This window comes from Drosophila takahashii, chromosome 2L (assembly GCF_030179915.1).
Source record: "Drosophila takahashii strain IR98-3 E-12201 chromosome 2L, DtakHiC1v2, whole genome shotgun sequence".
Taxonomy (NCBI): Eukaryota; Metazoa; Arthropoda; class Insecta; order Diptera; family Drosophilidae; genus Drosophila; species Drosophila takahashii.
In genome coordinates this window covers 9,840,451-9,859,209 of record NC_091678.1, presented here as the reverse complement: position 1 = coordinate 9,859,209, position 18,759 = coordinate 9,840,451, and the positions used below count along the sequence as shown (strand labels likewise).

Genomic DNA, 18,759 nt, shown 5'->3' with positions numbered 1-18,759 from the left:
CGCCATCTCCGATCTCCGTATTCCCTTTAACCCCCTTACCAAAGGTGGGGAAACAAACACATGTAGGGCTAGCTTTATTTTACTTACTTTTCTTTCATATTCATTTGTTAAGAGTTACTTATAAATTTAAATGATTTAAGCTACGCACAAATTAGTGGCATCTGCGTTTAGCGGTCTGGGTTTGTATATAATCTTCTCCTCCAAGCGGTACCTTAAAAGTTTTTCTGTGTAAAATGGATAACTCCACGATTGCAGTGCCTCGAGTCGAATGAATAAATAGTTGCGACCGAGACAGACGGCTGAATTCTACCACTATTAACCTTGAAAGCTTCCTCCTCTCGTTTCTACTGACGCCACCAGCTCTGGTCGCCGGAGCTCTGCTGTCCGTTGTCGGGATTGGGATTCGCATTGCCCGAGCTGCGACCCAAAATGGGCGGCGGCGGCACACTAAACATATTGTGATGCGCTGGCGGCGGCCGATACTTCTCCTCGTTCTCGTCCTCCACCTCCCGCTTGATGGTCGCATTCTGGTAGTCGAATGTCGGGTAGCCATCGTCGATGGGCTCCTCCTTGATCTTGATGACGTCCATGTCGCGGAAGTCGGGCTTGCGCTCCTTGATTTCGCCACCGCCGCCGGCGGATGATCCGGTGCCGCCGCGTTCGCGATCCCTTCGCTCGCGCTTCCGTTCGCGCCGCTCCCTGGAGGATTCGCGTTCGCGCGACTTGGAGCGCTTCTTCTTCTTCTCGCGCTCCCGATCGCGATCCCGTTCGCGCTCCCTGTCGCGCCGATCGCGGCGGTCGAACTCGTCGTACCGCTCCCGGCTGCCCGCTCGTCGTTTTCGCCGCTCGCGGGAACGGCTGCGCGAGCGACCGCTGCTGGCCAGAGCGGCGCCACGTCCGCGATCTCTCTCCCGGTCGCGTCGTTCCCTGGAGCGTGAGCGTCGCCGCTCCGCGCCGAAACCACCGCGTCCAGACCGGGCATCCAGGCCATTGGAGCCACCACCTCCACCTCGTGCTGGCCCCTCGCGATCCTCGCGCTCCCGCTCCAGACGGTAGCGCTCGCGCTCCCGCTCGTTGTCCTCGCGGCCGGAGTGCTTGATGTTCACATCGTTGCCGCCGCGACGCGTGCCGCCCAGACCGCCGCCCAGGCGACGCGGCAGCCAGCCCTTGACGGTGCGGGCCCGCTCCACGTCCACCAGGACGCGCTTGCTGTCGATCTTCTTACCGTCGGCGTGCTTGTAGGCGGCATGCATGTCCCGCTCGTGCTCGTACTCGATGAAGGCGTAGCCCTTGGGTTTACCTGACTCCTGGTCGTGGATCAGGACGATCTTCTTGATGGGCCCGTAGAACTCGAACTCGCGGCGCAGCTTCGACTCGGAGGTGTCGTAGTTGATGCGGGCAATGAAGAGCGTGCGGAAGGGATCCTCGGTGGCGTTCTTGATCTCGGTCGGATCCCACAGGGCTATCTCGCGCTCCAGCTTGTAGGCCACCTGCTCGGCCTTCTCGCGCCGCCGCCGCTCCAACCGCTCCTGGCGCGTCTCCACCGTTTTCGGCAGCGGCGTGTCCTTGGGGTCCTCGAAATCGGCCATGAACTTGGCCACTCCCAGGTAGCCGCGCGACTTCTTCTCGTGCGGCAGCTTGTCCACCGGCGGCATGAACGGTATGGGATCCCGGGCCGCGAACAGCGCCAGCAGATTCGGCGGCAGATATTGGGTCATTTTGGGGTCTTTTCTTTTCTGTGTGTGTTACCTTTTCCTAAAGTTCCTCGTCTCTGCGGAGAAAAGAGAGGTTAGGTTGCGATTTGTTTACCCCGCTGGGGTTAACTAACGCTCGGCGGGCTCACCTTAGGCAGCCATCCGCTTGGCAAGATTAGGTCGCGGGTACTTCGAGTAAGTACCAACTATATAATCGATGGCACGCTAATTATTTCCTCACTTTTCTTCCGTTTTTTCGCCTGGCTTGTAGAGGTGAAGAAACATCGATGGACACATCGATGATTTTTATACAATTTGGAAATATCGATGGTTGAACTTTGTCATCGATGTTTTTCGTTTTAAAAATGTCTTGTACATTTTGTATTAATATGTTAATTATTTACTGTTTTGATCGTGGAGAATATAGACGGAGATCTGAATAGTAAACTATTTTAACATAATCTGCCCAATATTTATAAAGAAGAAGTGTATCGATAGGTTGGACTAATGACGCCACTTGGACTATCGGGCTCTGCAAAAAATACTGATAATTACTAAAAAATACTGCGAATATACCACGATTAAAAAGGTGAGAAACTTGGATTTTCATTAGGGGTATTGAAAACAAGTGGTTGGCAACCTTGCTTATGTATGTACGTTTTTGTATTGGTTTTAAAATTAGTTTTTAAAATAAAACTAGAATTTTATAAGTGAATTTTTTGACTAAGTAAGTAAGAGTAAACTTGTAGAGCGGTAGAATTGTCAAGAATTATCTTGAAAATTATCAGGAAGTTATTGTTCTTACATATATTCTATTAAAAATTCTATTAAATATTCTGTTAAAAATTAAATAATATATTTTAGAGGGGAGAAATATTTCCAAATATTTTCGAAGAGGTCGTTATTTTCCAATAATTTAACTATTTTTATATTTTAGCGAACTTTTAAGATAAAAGTTGCATTTGATCTATTAACAACACTGATCATTGATCTCTTTCCCTCTCCCCACCATTCGCCCTGGTATTTTTTCGGTATTTTCTCCTGTTCCTGTCCTGCTTACTCATCGCTCCGAAACCGAATAACGGATTTTATGATCGAACTTGTGTTAAACGTGATTTCGTTCCTTTTTTGCATAGTTTGAATTTTCGACCCATCAAAAGTGTTCGTTTTAATTTTTAATCAAAAAACCATTTATTAACGTGAGTATGGACCCTTTGACTGAGGAGGCGATCGAATTGAATGGCAACTTACGCAGCCAAAGCGCAATGCAAATGGCCGAAGCTGAGCAAGAAAATGGCGCTGGCGCCCTGAAAATTGCAACCAATGCGAATGCCGGTGAAAGCGATCAGCTCGCCGTGGATCTGCCGGAGGAGGCGCTGACCCCCAGTGTTGTGGCCCATTTCGAGTACCCGCCCCCGCCGCCGCCCCCAACTCCGGTTCAGGCCCCTCCGGCATCCAAGTCCACCTCGCCGACGGCTCATTCGGAGCACGAAGACGACGAGGCCAACTCCGAGAAGTGGGAGGATCCCTGTGCTCCGCCCCCACCGCCCCCGCTGCCGGCCAACGCATTCCTGGCCACCGGACTGGGCTACCTCAAGCTGCCCGCCTTCAAGCTGAAGGACGCCCTGGAGAAGGCCATCACCAAGCTGGAGGCCAACAAGCGGATGCAAAAGTCCAGCCCCGAAGTGAGTTGGCTTTGAATATTGTATTTAAGCGATAGATAATAAATAGCTATGTATGTAAAATCTATTTATAAAACACAAAGCTTTTGAAAATTGTATAAATTGGTTGATTTTGAAACATTCATATATTGTGAACATTTTATATTTTATATTACGTAAAACATTTTTTCAAATATTCATTGAAAATCTCGCAAGGTTTTCGCTAAAATTATATAGTGAACAATTAAATATTATAATAAGATCTAAGGTACAAAGTGTCTAAGTCGTATAAATCGTATAACTATTATCGATTAGCAACTATATCATTGTATTTAATTTTACATGTTTTATCCTTTTAAAAAGTATTCTAAAGTAGGTTTTACTTAAAATATAAATTAATTTGGCTTTATATTCAAGCTAAATTTCTTCTTTATGACAATCAGTTTCATATCTCTCAGTTATATCAAAGTAACAAGCATAAACATTTTTTCAGTGTCTAAAATCTTATAACTATTATCGATTAGTAACTATATCATTTTCTTTAATTTAACGTGTTTTATCCTTTAAAAAAGTATTTTAAAGTAGGTTTTACTTAAAATAATAATTGTTTTGGCTTTACATATAAATTTTTACATTTATTTTTGTTGACGATCAGTTTCATATTTTTCAGTTATATTAAAGTAAAAAGTAAAGAAATTTTTTGAAAAAGCGTTTTTGTAAATGTCTAAGTCCAAGAGATTTTACTACAAAATTTAACTACAAACTTCTAAAGTAAAAATCAACAAAGGTCTGAATTACATGTCATATATTTAGTTATTGAGATAGTTACATTCCACATTAATTTTTCAAAGAATACAGACAGGCAGATAGATACTCATTCATCATGACATTTTTTAAATGTTGTTTTTATTTTGGTAAACAGTCTTCCCGTTCCATGAAAAACAAGAAGGTGGAGGCCATGGAATTGTTACCGCGGCGTTCAGGGCCGGAAACAATATGCGACAGTCCGCTGAAGGCCTTGACGACCTCCAGAGCTTTGGTCCTGCACTGTAAGGCCAAGAAACCGGAGGTGATTCTGCAGCTGGAGAGGCATTTTAAGATCATACAACTGCTGGCCAAGCAGAATCGAGTCCTTGCAGCAATATCCCGTGAAGCCATACCGATGCATGGATCCTCGAAGCAGCCGCACGAGGATGAGGGCCTAGCACTGCAGGTGCTCTCTGCCCGGGCATCTACCCCTTACACTCAGCCCACCAGCATGTTGTCCTGCACGGCCGTTAGCTGTGACCTCGAGCACGACTCGCCGAAGAAGCAGCAGGCCAGCAAGGATCCAATGCCGGCGCAGCAAAAGCGTCCGGCTAGCAGTGGAATCCACAAGCCGGGAAGTCTGCGTGCTCCGAAAGCTGTTCGCCCCAACGCCGCCGTTCCGATGGTCAGTAGCAAGCCGGTCAAGAACTACACCCGCTCCCACCTGCTGGACATTCGCAACGGGATGTTCAATGCCCTGATGCACAGGTCCAAGGAAAGCTTTGTCATGCCACGCATCGCCACCTGCGATGACATTGAATTGGAGGCCCGACTCCGGCGCATGAATCTCTGGCGCACCTCGGATGGCACCAGGTTCCGGGCTCGCTCCAGCACCAACAATTCAAACACGAACAACAATGAGTGCATGCCTGCGTTCTACAAGAACAAGAACAAGCCGCAGTTGATCAGCGACGAGTCCATCATCCAGAGCCAACCTCCGCAGCCGCAAACAGAGTTCCAGGTGAGGATTCCTTTCTTCATCAAATATATTAAAGTAGTTTCTTAGTTTATTGTATTAAGAGGAGTTTTTTGCGAAGTTTTTGAGTTTTTCTTTATATCTTCCGATCCCTTCTTTATTTTTATATATTTTATATATTTACAATTTTCTATTGAAATTAAAACTCTAAATCAGGGACCGTAAATAATGATTATCGATGTATTTTTCAAAAAACAAAATCATCCACTTGGATTTTATTATCTATCTATATCCGCAATTTTGTTTTAATTCTTGATTTTTATACATTTTACTCCATTTTAAAATTTACTTGTTGAGTTTTTTTCAATCACTCAAAGATTAATTATTATAATTGTGAGCGAAAAAAATATCGATCAAATATATATATTGCAAAAAAACTTAACTAGTAATTCCATAATGGAGTAAAATTTATAAAAATCAAAATCAAAAAAATCAATATTGATTTTTATTATATCACTGATAATAATTCTAAACTAGTAATTCCATAATGGAGTAAAATTTATAAAAATTAAAATCAAAAAAATCAATATTGATTTTTATTATATCACTGATAATAATTACGGTCACTGCTTTAAATATTTTGCAAGTACTACAAAAAATTTAATTAAATTTAACATTTTCAAAAGTTATTCATCTTTATAATCCCAACTGCTTAGTTGAATTAAACGATCAGGTAGAATATTATCACCCGTCTAGCTATTGTTTTTACTGCAACTGTGTATTAGGTAACACAAAGTCGCGTTATTCCTGGGCTTATCTGATAAATCAATGATTGCAATGCATGACCTCCAGGGGTCTTTGGCAATCATGCTAATCATTTGCTAGACCATCACTATTTGACTAGCATTATTCTAGAATATTTGTACAACTGATTGCGAATAGGTATTGAGTAATTACTGCAGTCGATCCTCAAAAGCCATCGTATTTGATTGTTTTCCTTTATTTAATCGAAACGAATGATTGATGATATAGAGAGTTAACCTAAGCGAAATCACTTCTCCAGGTAATGGCACTTTCCATCGACCTCCCGCAATCGTTGGGCCGCCTGCTCGGGGGTCAAATCTCGCTGGGCCATGGCCAGTAGCTCGAATCCCACCATAAACTTGCGCACGGTGGCCGAACGGAGCAGGGGTGGATAGTAGATGGCATGTAGAGTCCAGTGGGCACTCGATGCGTGGGCATGCTCCGGTCCAGTTGGTGCTCCGTGCCAGCCCATTGAGTAGGGAAACGAGCACTGGAATAGGTTGTCGTATTTGGTGGTCAGCTCCTTCATGGTCACGGCCAGATTCTTTCGCTGTTGCAGCGTCAAATCATTGATTCGCTTGTTGTTGTTGCGCGAGATTAGCATAGTTTCGAAGGGCCAGGTGGCCCAGAAGGGTACCACCACCAGCCAGTCGGGATTCTCGATGACAATGCGCTCCTGGCGCTGCAGCTCCCGCTCCACATAGTCGGCCAGCATGGGTCGCTCATTCGTAGCATAGTAGGCACGCAGACGTTCCTGCTTCAGTTGCGGTTCCGTGGGCAGAAACGAGCACGACCAGATCTGGCAGTGCGGATGGGGATTGGAGCAGCCCATGGCGGCGCCCTTGTTCTCGAATATCTGCACCCAGGCGTACTTGGCGCTCAGCTCGTTGAACTGGCTGATCCACCTAGATAGGCGGCGGTGAGATAAAAATTGTTTTTATCATGGGTGGTGCCATAAATCCTCAACACTTACTCGTCGATAACAACGACAATTTCCGCTGCACTCATCGTGGGCAAGGTGAGATTCGATTTGGGATGGAAGCACATCACCCGGCAGTTGCCACGGGCGGGCGCTATTTGGAACAGGGGATCATCGCTGTTGGGCGGCACGGGCACCACCTCCACCAGGGCCGGAAAGTCGTTCTCGAACACATAGGTGCTCTCGTAGGCAGGAGTTTCCTAGATAGATAGATATTAGAATGGGGCTTGGTATATGGGATCGTTACAATGTACAATTCCATTGGGGCGTGTGACTCCGGGGCAAAGGGGATTGGTGGGATCGAACTCGGGCAGCTCGTTCTTCTGCGCCTTCTCCTGCTGACCCGACCAGGGGCGTTGGGTGCGATGCGGGCACACCAGGACCCATTGTCCGGTCAAGGGATTCAGTCGCCGGTGCGGGTGTTCTAAGGGATGTAAATAATTTAATATTAGAATTTTTTTTTTACTAAAAAATTTTTTCTATTGATTTTGAGCCACTTGTTGGTCAGTTTTTTGGTAAACATAGCTATAGTTGCTTGGAAACCCTTAGTAATACAATACAATAATTTAATATTATTTGCATGGGTTTATAAAATTATAGATTTTTTTTAAAATACAAAGTTTAATCTATTGATTTTGAACCACTTGTAGAGCATTATTCTGGTAAACATAGGTATAGTTGCTTGGAAACCCTTAGTAATACAATACAATAATTTAATATTATTGGCAGGGGTTTATAAAATTATAGAATTTTTTTTAAATACAAAGTATAATCTATTGATTTTGAACCACTTGTAGAGCAGTATTCTGGTAAACATAGGTATAGTTGCTTGAAAACCCTTAGTAATACAATCTTTAGTTTTCCTTCCACCTACCTGTAGCCTCTGTTCTAAGGAATGACAATAATTTAATATTTTTTTAAGAGGTTTTTAAAATTATAGATTTTTTTTCAAATACAAAGTTGAATCTATTGATTTTGAACCACTTGTAGAGCAGAATTCTGGTAAACATAGGTATAGTTGCTTGGAAACCCTAAGTAATACAATCTTTTGTTTTCTTTCCACCTACCTGTAGCCACAAACTGCATCGTGTCGAAAGTCTGGCGCTCGTATCACTCCGATCGGATTATGACTACTGTTTACAGTTATAATCGCTGCTCCGCATTCGACCAAATTCACGGGACAAGCGCAATGTCAACCGGCCGCGTTGCGATTACGGTTGCTATTGGGGTATTGCTATTCCTATTCCTATTCCCTATTGCTATTCTGATTCCGAATCCGAATCGGATTCCGATTCCGATTCCAGTGCTCACTCGTACTCGCAGTGCCAAATGTGTGATTTTCCACTTGCATTCCGCTCTTTTCGCTCCACTCCCGCTCTTTTCTCTCGCTCGCTCTGCCGGCGACCACTGTTTAGCTTAGCACGCATTCCGCCTTTTAGTAGAACTGTTTTTTTTTTGTTTTATTCTTTATAAGCTTTATCTCCCACTCAGCTGGGCATGCTGATATGGCTGTGTAGGTGATGAGAGTGCGTCTGTGGGTGTGCGAACTACTTCGCTGGCCCTTAGAGATGGGAAGGGGTCGATAGGAAGCCCATAGAGATGCTTATTTTTTGAATTTATTTAACTGTCAGTTTACTTTTAAAGTTTTTTTTGTTCGTAAAATGTTTTAGCCATTCCAGTTTTCTAGGAATAAACTTCTAAATTAACCTATATGAGAAATTCATGATTTTAAATAAAACTTACTTTAGAAACGAATGATCTTAACCGTTACATACTATCTATAAGATTTTGATAAGTACACTGAAAAGGCAGAAATCCATATCTAATATTACAGTATTGTTCTTGAATCTGTGCATTAATATATATTGCATTTTTACTTTGTACTAAGCATTCTTAGGATACCTCGAAAACCATTTTAAATATGTGTTGAAAAATTTGTTCCTTCGTTTTGTGATTTGATCCAATTGTTTTAGAACACTTTCTAGTAGATTTTCTCTTTGAAATTTCCATATACAAAAGTTAAAACTTCATGTTTTTCAATGTGTTGTTTGAAATATCCATAAACAAATGTTAAAACTTCATGTTTTTCGATTTGTTGTTGAAAAAATCTATAAATCTTTTGTAATTTTAATGTACAATTTGAAGGATCCGGCAATTGTGAACCAAAGACGCATTGGAAGCGGTCGTTTCAATCATTCCAAGTGGGGTTACAACGACGGCGACTACCATTCGTACCACAATGGCAAATCCCAGATGGAGGATCCAAATCCGAAGCATCAGAACAGCAGCAACATGACGGTGCTGCAGTTCTTCGACAACGGGGAGATCAGCAGTCAGCCCCAAGGACGACCGAATACTCCTGTAATGGGGATGTCTAACAATCGCTCCGAGAACGAGACAATGCAGTCGAACGAGTCTAGCGAAGATCTGAGCCGTGCCAACGAAAACTACGTAAAGCGCGTAATGTCAGGATTCCTGGTCGTGTCGAAACCAAAGTCTCGGGACTCCGAGGATAGGCATCATCGGCGCTACAGGAACCAAAACGAGGAGCCGGAGTGGTTCAGCTGTGGACCCACCTCCAGATTGGATACCATTGAGTTGTGCGGCTTTGATGAGGAAGAGGAAAAGATGCTCAAGGAGAGCCACAATCACCATGAAGTGGGCGAAATGGAGAGGCAGGCACCGAAACATAAGGTGTGTGTGATCTAAACTCATTTTACTACAGGACAAATACTTATTTCTACCCATTTTTATTGCCTATTTCCTACAGGTGGACCAAAACAAGTACAAATGGACGCACCCGGAGCCCGTGGGCCGCAATAAGTTCATGCCAAAGCATGATACCAACAATAACCAGAATGTGGAGAACATGAACAAGGTTTTGGCCAACGATCATCAGCTGCTAAAGGAAGACAAACGCTCAGGCAGTGTTCGTTCGTTTCAGTTTGATAAGTTCAATCAAAGCCAGCCGAATTATGAGACTAGCAATTATGTAAATCAACAGCAGCAGCAGCAGCAGCCGCCGCAAGCGCAGCCTCAGCAAATGCAGCAGCCATCAAATGCAAATTCGAGTAATTCTAAATTTATGTCGTTCTTCGCCCGAGAGAGAAACAGCTCGTCGTCTTCGCTGAACGAGTTTTTCAAGCAGGCCATGAACCAGGGTCATGGCAACAATGCGGAGCAGCCCAAACCGCCGGGTCATATGAGCCAAATGCCGTCGGTGGAGCAACTGGAGGCCAAATGGCGTCGCAACTCGCTGACCAATGCTGGCGAGTCGGCCAACAAGCAGACTGATAACTTCCAAAAGCTTATTGGCTCACTCTCGGCGGCTAAGCCACAACCGCAGGTGGCGGGCTACGATGCCATTTCTAACTTCATTATGCAGCAACAACAGTATCAGCAGCAGCAACAGAAGCAGCACGTCATCATCCAGCAGCAGCAGCAACAGACTGCCTTTTTGGCTGGCCTGCAGCTGAAGGCGATCCTCGGAAGGGCCGACACCCAGTTGCTCCTTCTTCGTCTGACTAAAGGTAAGCTGAAATTAGCGCCCTGCGTGATTTGTTTTGTATGTTTATCCCACATAGGGAATACGTTTTTTGTATTGGCTTAACTCTTGGGTTAAATTTGGTGCCACAATTAGTCGGGTGAATCATTCAATTTTTGTTTTATCATAGTATGCCATGAAATTTCTGATTTGTTTAATTTAATTCTATGTGAAATAAATTGAATGTTTTTTTCTAATTAATAGTTAATCTAATAGTTAATTGAATGAATAAATAAATCATTTTTATAAATTTTTTGAATTTGCCAGCTTTTTTTTGTGTTTTCTTTTGAGAACAAAAAGAGGAAAATTATTAACAAATCAATGTTAACTGCTTAGTAAATAAAATTTAGGCAGATTTAATCCCAAAATTATGGCCCTTTCTTCTTCAAAAGAAATTGTCTTTTGAAATATTTTGGAATTCATGTCATTCATTCTATTAAACTCAATATTCAAATTCATTCAATTCTATTAAACTCAAAATTCTAATTAACTCGTTCATATAAAACAATAAATTCAAAATAATTCATTGAATTTATTCATGCAGGGCTCTAGCTGAAATATGACACTTATTTTCAAAATGGACTGTCTTGATAAATCCTTTTTTATTCTTTCGCCCAGGGGAAATATCCAAGCATGGACTACTGGTGCAGTTGGCCAATCCCCGCTTGTCCGACATGGATCGCGAGGCAATCACGGCTGTGCTGCAGTTCACCAACACCCAGCAGCAGCAGCAGCAGCACAAACAGCAGCTGGACATGCTCTCGAGCACGGTTATTGCAAGTCAGCTGCAGAATCTTCACAACCTGGCCATTGTGCAGCAGACACTGGCCGCCAGACAGCAGCCGCAGCTTAATCCACAGTCACAGGCGCCGCAGCAATTGTCTCAGGAAGACTTGCAAGCCCATGCCAATGTCATAATGCGAAATGCAGTGATGAAGCGCAAGATGGAGGAGCAGACCACGAAGTTAATGAACGGCGGGGCCAAGCAACAACACCTGAACCGGGGACAACAACGCCATGGTCGTCAGGATGCCGGCACAAATGCTCTGCTCCAAGCCTTGATCTCGGGCGGTGGCAATAACCAAGCTACTGGCCACCTGATGAACGGACAGCAGCAACAGCAGCAATCTCATTCGAACAATCGACGTTTCTCTGAAAATCAAAATTTTTCATCCTTCGAACCCAGCCAGCCGCACTTTCCAACGCAATATAAACAGCATTACCAACAGTCGCAGCCACAACAGCCTCAGCAGACTCTACCATCCCATATGCGCCATCAGAACAACTCCGGCGGAGGCAATAATTTCAGCAAGTCTCAAATGCAGGCACAATCAGCTATAGCAGCAATGTTGCCCAATGGCGGAGGTAAGTCTCTCAAGAATTTAGTTTAAAAAATCTTTTTAGATAAGACTTAGAACTAAACCAATTATAATTATCAGTCCCTGCAGTCGCATAATTTTTTCTTACAATGTATTCCTATCTAACTGTCTCATAAAGTGTACTTTTTACTGCGTTTCAAACATTTAGGGCAATGCTATAATTAATAATAAGCTTATGCCCTCTTTTCTTAGTATTTATCTTCGGTCTGAGTCAGTCAGTCAAATCAGTCTCATTTCTCGAAAGCAGAGCAAATATGCACTTTAGTGTGCACTTTCTCGTATTATTTGTAAACTGGTTTTTATGATTGCAAACATTGCCCACTTTGTTTGCACGTCATCTGTTGATTCAGACGGATACTTGAACGGCTCTTCAAGGATGCGTTGGATGTAGTATCATATAAGAAAGATAAGTTAAGGCAATAATAAACGTAGGACATTTAGAGGGACTATAAGAACATTTCTATATTTAAAATTTGCTTTTTTTATAGCCCAAGTGTATTATTTACTACTAGTTCCTAGGCTCTCCAAAAATTCCCAAGCTTAGTTAACTTCTTTGTTTGCTCAAAACATAGGCAAAACTTAAATGGCTGAGCAAACTTTAGATTTTCCTGCTGAACAACATCTCAGACCCCTGAGTCATGGGTTCTATTTGCCGTTGACAAGCGATTACCCATCGATCTCATCTCCCCCTTTGGATATTGCTAGTGTTACGTACGTGGGACATTCCCAGAGTCGGAAGGTATTTTGCATCTCTCGCTTGATTGCTGGCTCTTGCTTTCAATTGTTCAAGGTACGCCTGAGGCGGGGCATAAAATATAAAAACAAACATTTAACGACAGTCCCATCCCAGCTTTATCAGCCAGCGGAATGTTGTGGATTATATGTAGACGGGAGCTCGGCGAGGGGGACTTCATCGCCACGCACGATTACTGAAAGAGGGTCAAGAGCATAGCTTAGGTTCTCTTTGAAGATTCAGGGGGATGTGTTGCCATATGAGGTAACAGAAACCGGAAAGAAAGCTATCCAGTTTAATATTCAAAAACACCGACATTCATAACTTTCGATTAATTTAAAAAGCGGGAGCATCAAGTCTGATTTGTTTGTAATTTTATTGCATATTTAAAGATAAAACCGCCTGTTTAGGCTTAGTTCTGGGTGGTGGTGGGAGTGTGGACTTTTCCGGCAAACAGTATGTTCCCGGTGGACTCCTCCTCGATGAAGAACACAAACGGCCGGTTCACGTTGAATTCCTCGATGGTGGTGCTGCCGCCGAATTTGTTCTCGATCTCCACAACCGTAGCGGCATACGCCTCCGTTCCCTTTTCGTTCACATTGATTCCGGCCTTCTGCAGGATGTTGGACACCTTCACCTTGCCGGCCACATCGGCTCCGCGGGTCAATCCCGGCAGGGAGGCGCTATCCTCGAAGATTTCCCGTACGCCCAGACTGCGCAGAGTCTCCTTGAGGTTCTGCTGGTAGTCAAAATGGAACTTGGGCAGCGTCACCTTCACTTTCACCTCCTCCATGGCCCACTGGGCGCCCTTGAGCTCGTCGTTCTCCAGATTCTTGACCAGATCATGGATGCCATCCAGAGCATAGGGCAGCAGGACGAACAGGGAGTTCTTGCCCTTGTAGGGCAGCCGCAGGATCTGTGCCTTCAGCTTGTCCGAGTTGGTGTAGTAGAAGTAGTCGGTCTGCTCCATGTACTCGGCCCGCGACTGATCGTCCTTGCTGCGGAAGAAGGGTCCCTGGAAGGTGGTGGCGAACTGGCGGCGCCACAGGCCATTGAAGTAGATCAGATTGGTCAGCAGCATGACGCTGCTGCGCACATTGTCCGGGGCAACCAGTTGCTGCAGCCTGCCCTGTGTGATATTGGCGGCCCAGGCATTGATGGCATCTGCCGCCGCCTCCGGATTGGTGAAGTCCAGAGCCTCCACTTCGCTGTCGTAGAAATGCTTCAGTGTGGCGCTGAACTTTTGCTGGGTTTCGATAAAACTATCCGTAAAAAGCTTGGTGCGCACACTCAGTGTTTCGTGGAGTTGGTTCTCCTTCTTGAAAGAGTTCAGGGTTTTGCGGTAGAACTCGCGGACATTATTTTGCGACCGAATGTCCGTCTGCGTGTTGGCCAGCTCCACTTGGGTCTGGGTTCCGGCTCCGGCTGCCTCGGCCAGCAGGGCCAGAACCAGTTTGACCGAGAACGGCGAGATGATCACATTCTTGGCGGCCGTCTCGTTTTGCAGCACCGTTTTGAGCAGGTGCCAGGAGAAGGGATCATGCGAGTCGCTCCTGAAGGGCACAAAGGTGTCTATGTCGTCGTAGATGCCGCCTGCTGCACTGGAGGGCAGGACCGGAGCTCCGCTGGGAAGCTTGTCCGTGCGGGTCTCAAAAACGCCCTGGGGCGTTGTGGTCGTCGGTATGGAATTGCCGTTGCCGGTGGCAAAGGTGGCGCTTAAAAGCAGCGACACCAGCGGCAGCATCACTGCCAAATTTCCGCCCATCTTTGTCATATTTCTTGCTGCTGCTGCTTCGTCTCGATCTTCTTCTTGTGGCTTTTGCTATCCGCTTCTTATTCGCAAGCAGCGAAACAACTGTTAAATGCGGGGGGGCGAGAGGCGAGGGAGCGCCGGAGGAGCAAGCGATAACCGTTTGACGCGCCGTTCCAACTGAGAGTGACGTGCGCGCTGAGCGGGCAGAGCGTTTTAAGAACCAGCTTCAAGCCTCTCTCCGCTGCTGCTGCGCCGCCGAGGTCGGCTTTGGCGTCGCTGTGGCTGCGCATGTGTGTGGTTTTTGTTGGGACTCCCAAAGTGAAGACTCACGGCCTACGTCATTATCCTCTGGCGAAGACGATAATGCCAAAGAGGAGTAAATAAAGCAAGTGGAATGGCACTGATAACATTTTTAGGTGCTTAAATGATTATGTTTCTTTAAAAACATTTAACAAAATTTGGAAAAAAACAAAAGTTATTAAGGATTTCTGTTATTAAAATTTAAAACTGCATTTAGCTAACATTTTTTCAAATCCAAATTTAGTTTTTTACTACCTATAAATTATACATTCATTCAACTATTTTAGTAAATTTTAGTCAAACAATTCATACAAATTCTTAAAAAGAAATGAACATAAATATGTACTTGTATTTCCCCCATTTCCTGTATTTTTGTTAGAAATATTACCCAATCACCTTAAAAGGGAAGTTGCAAATGCTTTTTCTAAAATGACGTCACAGATTCAGTTGCAGTTATAAATAGGTTTTAATTAAAATTTGAATTTTAAATAAGCTTTAATTAAGCCGGGTAAAGTCTGGCAACACTGCCAAATGACCAGTGTTGCTAAGCGAGAGTTGCCAACAGCTGATCCACACCAAAATCTCATGGTGCGTTGATGTAACAGCAGCCGGCAATAGGAACTAGTGCATTTAATATCAAATAGTAAATAAATAGCTCGACTGAACGCACATGCCATGCAAATTCGTCGTCCCAAAGGTGTCACAGTTCCGCAGTTGATGGTGGTCACGGCAATTGGGGTGCTAGGCGGTATTTACATTTGGCAGCCACTGATTTTGAAGTACAAGGGCGAAAAGAAAACCGATTCAGAACCAAAAGCACCGGCAGCTGAAAAGTTAGAATATCCTTTTGATGATTTTTTGACAGCTAAATTAACATAATCTATTTTCTTCACACCCCCAGATGAGTTTCATTAACGGTCTCAAAAGATTCGCCACAACGACTGTCGGTTTGATGGCCATAGGCATCGGATCCACGGTCCTCATCTACACCACCCATCGTTTTGTCATCAAGCCCCATCTGCTCCAGAAACGCCGCCTGGAAGCCGAGGCCTGTGCGGAGTACATCTTCCAGCAGGAGGCCCACTCGAGACCCAAGCAGCGCGACTATTGAGCGAAGGATGCCAGCGATTCTACGGACATCTTTACAACATTTACCTCTAGCCTAGTGATTAGTTACCAAATTTCAACGCTGTAATCCCATGGTGAACAATGGAATTTTACTTTCATACCTTCAGTTTGGGTGGAGAGACCCCAAGTTTCTTATGTTCATTTTAGAGTAAAACAACGCCTATGTTAAATCCAATGGAATTTTTATGGAAGCAATATGAATTGAATAAATAATGAAAAGCACATTTGGTTTGAGTAAAAGACTAGACACAGATATACATTAAAAAAAATATAAACCCTAAACTCTTCAACGAATTCCCTTAAACAGGCTCAAGGAGCTGCAATTGTCCTTGGCCTTTTGCTCCTGTTTTCGCAGTATGGCCTTCTGTTTGTGGGTGGGAAAGAAGTTCCACAGTGAAAAGGTGTCATCCAGGCCGCCGGTGGCAATGTTCGTTCCATCTGGATTCCACATCAGGAACAAGGTGCCGCGATCCTGGTGGGACATCAGGTCCACAACTCGATTCAACGAGGCCAGGACCAAGATTTCGCAGATGGCAAAGTCCGATTCATCTGTAAGATATGAAGAGAAACATTACTTCGAGTGGTGAACCAGGTGTTTAGCTTACTAAAGAGCTCACCACGTCGAATAACGTTGACCAGCAACTCTCCCGTGATCTTGCTAAAAGTTATTGTCTTTATAACTATCCTGTCGTCCCTGCGCCTGTAAGAGGCCACAAATTGCCGCCGCGGTATGTTGAAGATGAAAACGCAGGCAGGACTACGCTCCGCTGTGGAGTTTAATTATTTTATTATTATGTATATTCCTCTTAGCTACCATAACCTACACAGAAAAAATAACCGATATGAAATAGGGTTATTTCTACCTTATTTCATATCAATAAAAAGCTGATATGACTAATGTCAAATTTAAGATTCAATCATATCAACATGATATTTTATCATATCATAAAAAATACCAAATTTAGTATTTTTTGAGCAAATAATATCAAAATAATATGAATAAATTGATCTTTGAAAAATATTTTTTCTGTGTATGTACTAACCAACAGCTAAATCCTCGCCGGTCCAGGGATGCCAGTCGAAGAGTATGGATTTGCCGCCCAGCTTCAGCAGGCGAACCTTCAGCACGGCGTCAAAGATAAAGATGGTACCATCCGTATCGCTAGACGCGAAATACTTTCGCGTGGGATCGAACTTGATTTTGTTCACCTTGTGGCGGTGCTCGCGCAAATGGTTCAGAGTCCGCAGCTTGGGCATGGCCAGCACGACGATGATGCCGCACTGGGTGCCACAGGTGAGCTCCTTGCCATCGTGCGACCACTCAATGCAACTTACGTAGCCCCAGGAACTAAAGATTAGCTTGCGATAGGAGACCAGGAACTCCATGGTCGATCTTACCTCCCAGAGGTCCAGGACTTGGGGTGAAAAAAAAGGATTATAAGGGGTTAACTGGGTTTTTAAGGACAACTTCTATACCTGGGTAATTCCTATCCATGCAGGCGATGGCCAGGTACTTGCCATCTGGCGAGTATTTCAGGGCAGTGGGCGACTCAACGCTGAAGAGCATGGTGCTCTCGTCCAGGTTGCGCCACAGCATGATGTCCTGGCCGGAGGACATGGCCACCATGCCGCCGGAGGACCAGTCCATCATGTTGTAGTCGACGGGACTGCAGATGCCGGGCATCTCATGGGTGGCATTCTGGATGGCATGTGGACGCGCCCGGGGATTACATGGCCAGTCGGAGTCCGCGGAGTCACTGTCGCCAACCGTGGATCGCGTTCCCTGTAGACTGCAGAACTGAAGCAGCCGGCGCTCCTGGATCCCGAAGGTCCTGTTAATGTTGGCTATAAAGCCGCTCTGACGCCAATAACTAGCCGTCAAAGTCTCACCCTGAACGTCGTTAGGAAAACTTAAATTGTAATACTAGAAATAGGTTCTCACCGTTTCCAGAATGTCCCGCTCTTCCCGCTTGCCAATGTACTTAAGGTTGAATTCAATACTGTCCCGATTAAAACGCTTGGGTATAAACCTTTCACCCACATAAGACACCTCCTGGCCCTTGCTTATATCACTCTAGTTGAAAAAGAAACTGCATTTAGGTTGTCCAACTACGAAGAACTTAGTATTTCACCTTGTAGACCGCCTCCTGCTTCCAATTTTTGCGACGCACCTTCTTGAAAGGAGTCAAGGACTTTTTGTCCAGCTTGGAACTTTTATTTGGACTGTCACAAACACTCATCTCGACGAACATTGAGATCTTTCTGTCTCGTACACGCCATTTTAGAGTGACATTCGAAAGAGAGAGGTTTGTTTGCTAGGTCTCGAGAGAGGTATTACAGTTATAGGAACAGTAAACTTTGGATATATTCAACTTTGCCTAATGCATGTACATAACTTTCGAGGTTAAATAGGAAAAGTATTAATACTTATTATAGTATTTTCAAACAAGAGAGAACGCTATAGTCGGGTTGGTGTCCCGACTATCTAATACCCGTCACTCAGCTAAAGGGAGTGCGAACGCTGTACTCGGGTTGGTGTCCCAACTAATAATCGTAACTCAGCTAAAGGGAGTGCGAGGGAGATAGATATATAAAGAACTTTGATTGCGTATAACTTTTTAATGAATGGTCCGATTTGAAAAATGTCTTCTACATTTCGATAGGTATAAATATACACATCAAAATTGCATTTATACTTCTCTGAAATCTTTAAAGATGTGGGCGCAGGACACATTTTAAAATCGTTAGTGGGCGATTATGGGCGTTAGAGGGGGCGTGGCGCTCGCTGAAATAAACTTGCGCTGCGTAGGAAGCACAAGAATATGTGTGGGAAATCTCAACCTTCTAGCTTCTGTAGTTTCCGAGATCTCAGTGTTCATACAGACGGACATGGCTAGATCGACCAGTGACCCTGATCAGTGATCAAGAATATATATACTTTATGGGGTCGGAAACGCTTTCTTCTAGCTGTTACATACTTTTGCACGAATGCAATATACCCTTTTACTCTACGAGAAACGGGTATAAATAGCTCCTTAAGACCTTGTCATACTTATAGAAA

The 18,759-nt window shown here is 44.4% G+C and overlaps 6 protein-coding genes across 6 annotated transcripts; 2 read left to right on the top strand and 4 right to left on the bottom strand.

Moving 5' to 3' along the window:
* Positions 1 to 61: 61 nt before the first annotated feature.
* snRNP-U1-70K (small ribonucleoprotein particle U1 subunit 70K) lies at positions 62 to 2,006 on the bottom strand. Its single transcript, XM_070214534.1, has 2 exons — positions 1,844 to 2,006; positions 62 to 1,771 (listed from the first exon to the last, which is right to left on the bottom strand). The coding sequence occupies exon 2, from the start codon at positions 1,716 to 1,718 to the stop codon at positions 345 to 347; it is 1,374 nt and encodes a 457-aa protein (XP_070070635.1). The 5' UTR covers positions 1,719 to 1,771; positions 1,844 to 2,006; the 3' UTR covers positions 62 to 344.
* Positions 2,007 to 2,808: 802 nt separating this feature from the next.
* On the top strand, positions 2,809 to 15,611 carry cup. The gene is made up of 6 exons (XM_017138596.3): positions 2,809 to 3,379; positions 4,278 to 5,123; positions 9,007 to 9,555; positions 9,632 to 10,391; positions 11,024 to 11,770; positions 15,472 to 15,611. Exons 1-6 carry the CDS (start codon positions 2,900 to 2,902, stop codon positions 15,483 to 15,485), a joined length of 3,396 nt encoding a protein of 1,131 aa, XP_016994085.2. The 5' UTR covers positions 2,809 to 2,899; the 3' UTR covers positions 15,486 to 15,611.
* Galt (Galactose-1-phosphate uridylyltransferase) lies at positions 6,058 to 8,311 on the bottom strand. The gene is made up of 4 exons (XM_017138601.3): positions 7,929 to 8,311; positions 7,116 to 7,285; positions 6,856 to 7,061; positions 6,058 to 6,787 (listed from the first exon to the last, which is right to left on the bottom strand). Exons 1-4 carry the CDS (start codon positions 7,945 to 7,947, stop codon positions 6,130 to 6,132), a joined length of 1,053 nt encoding a protein of 350 aa, XP_016994090.2. The 5' UTR covers positions 7,948 to 8,311; the 3' UTR covers positions 6,058 to 6,129.
* On the bottom strand, positions 12,875 to 14,440 carry Spn27A (Serpin 27A). The gene has a single exon (XM_017138599.3). The coding sequence runs from the start codon at positions 14,289 to 14,291 to the stop codon at positions 12,930 to 12,932; it is 1,362 nt and encodes a 453-aa protein (XP_016994088.2). The 5' UTR covers positions 14,292 to 14,440; the 3' UTR covers positions 12,875 to 12,929.
* On the top strand, positions 15,262 to 15,922 carry LOC108055301 (uncharacterized). The gene is made up of 2 exons (XM_017138602.3): positions 15,262 to 15,403; positions 15,472 to 15,922. Exon 2 carries the CDS (start codon positions 15,472 to 15,474, stop codon positions 15,679 to 15,681), a length of 210 nt encoding a protein of 69 aa, XP_016994091.2. The 5' UTR covers positions 15,262 to 15,403; the 3' UTR covers positions 15,682 to 15,922.
* Positions 15,864 to 17,957, bottom strand: cort (Cdc20/fizzy protein cortex). Its single transcript, XM_017138598.3, has 6 exons — positions 17,831 to 17,957; positions 17,641 to 17,772; positions 17,175 to 17,589; positions 16,742 to 17,113; positions 16,316 to 16,465; positions 15,864 to 16,247 (listed from the first exon to the last, which is right to left on the bottom strand). The coding sequence occupies exons 1-6, from the start codon at positions 17,948 to 17,950 to the stop codon at positions 15,985 to 15,987; spliced, it is 1,452 nt and encodes a 483-aa protein (XP_016994087.2). The 5' UTR covers positions 17,951 to 17,957; the 3' UTR covers positions 15,864 to 15,984.
* Between the last annotated feature and the right edge of the window lie 802 nt (positions 17,958 to 18,759).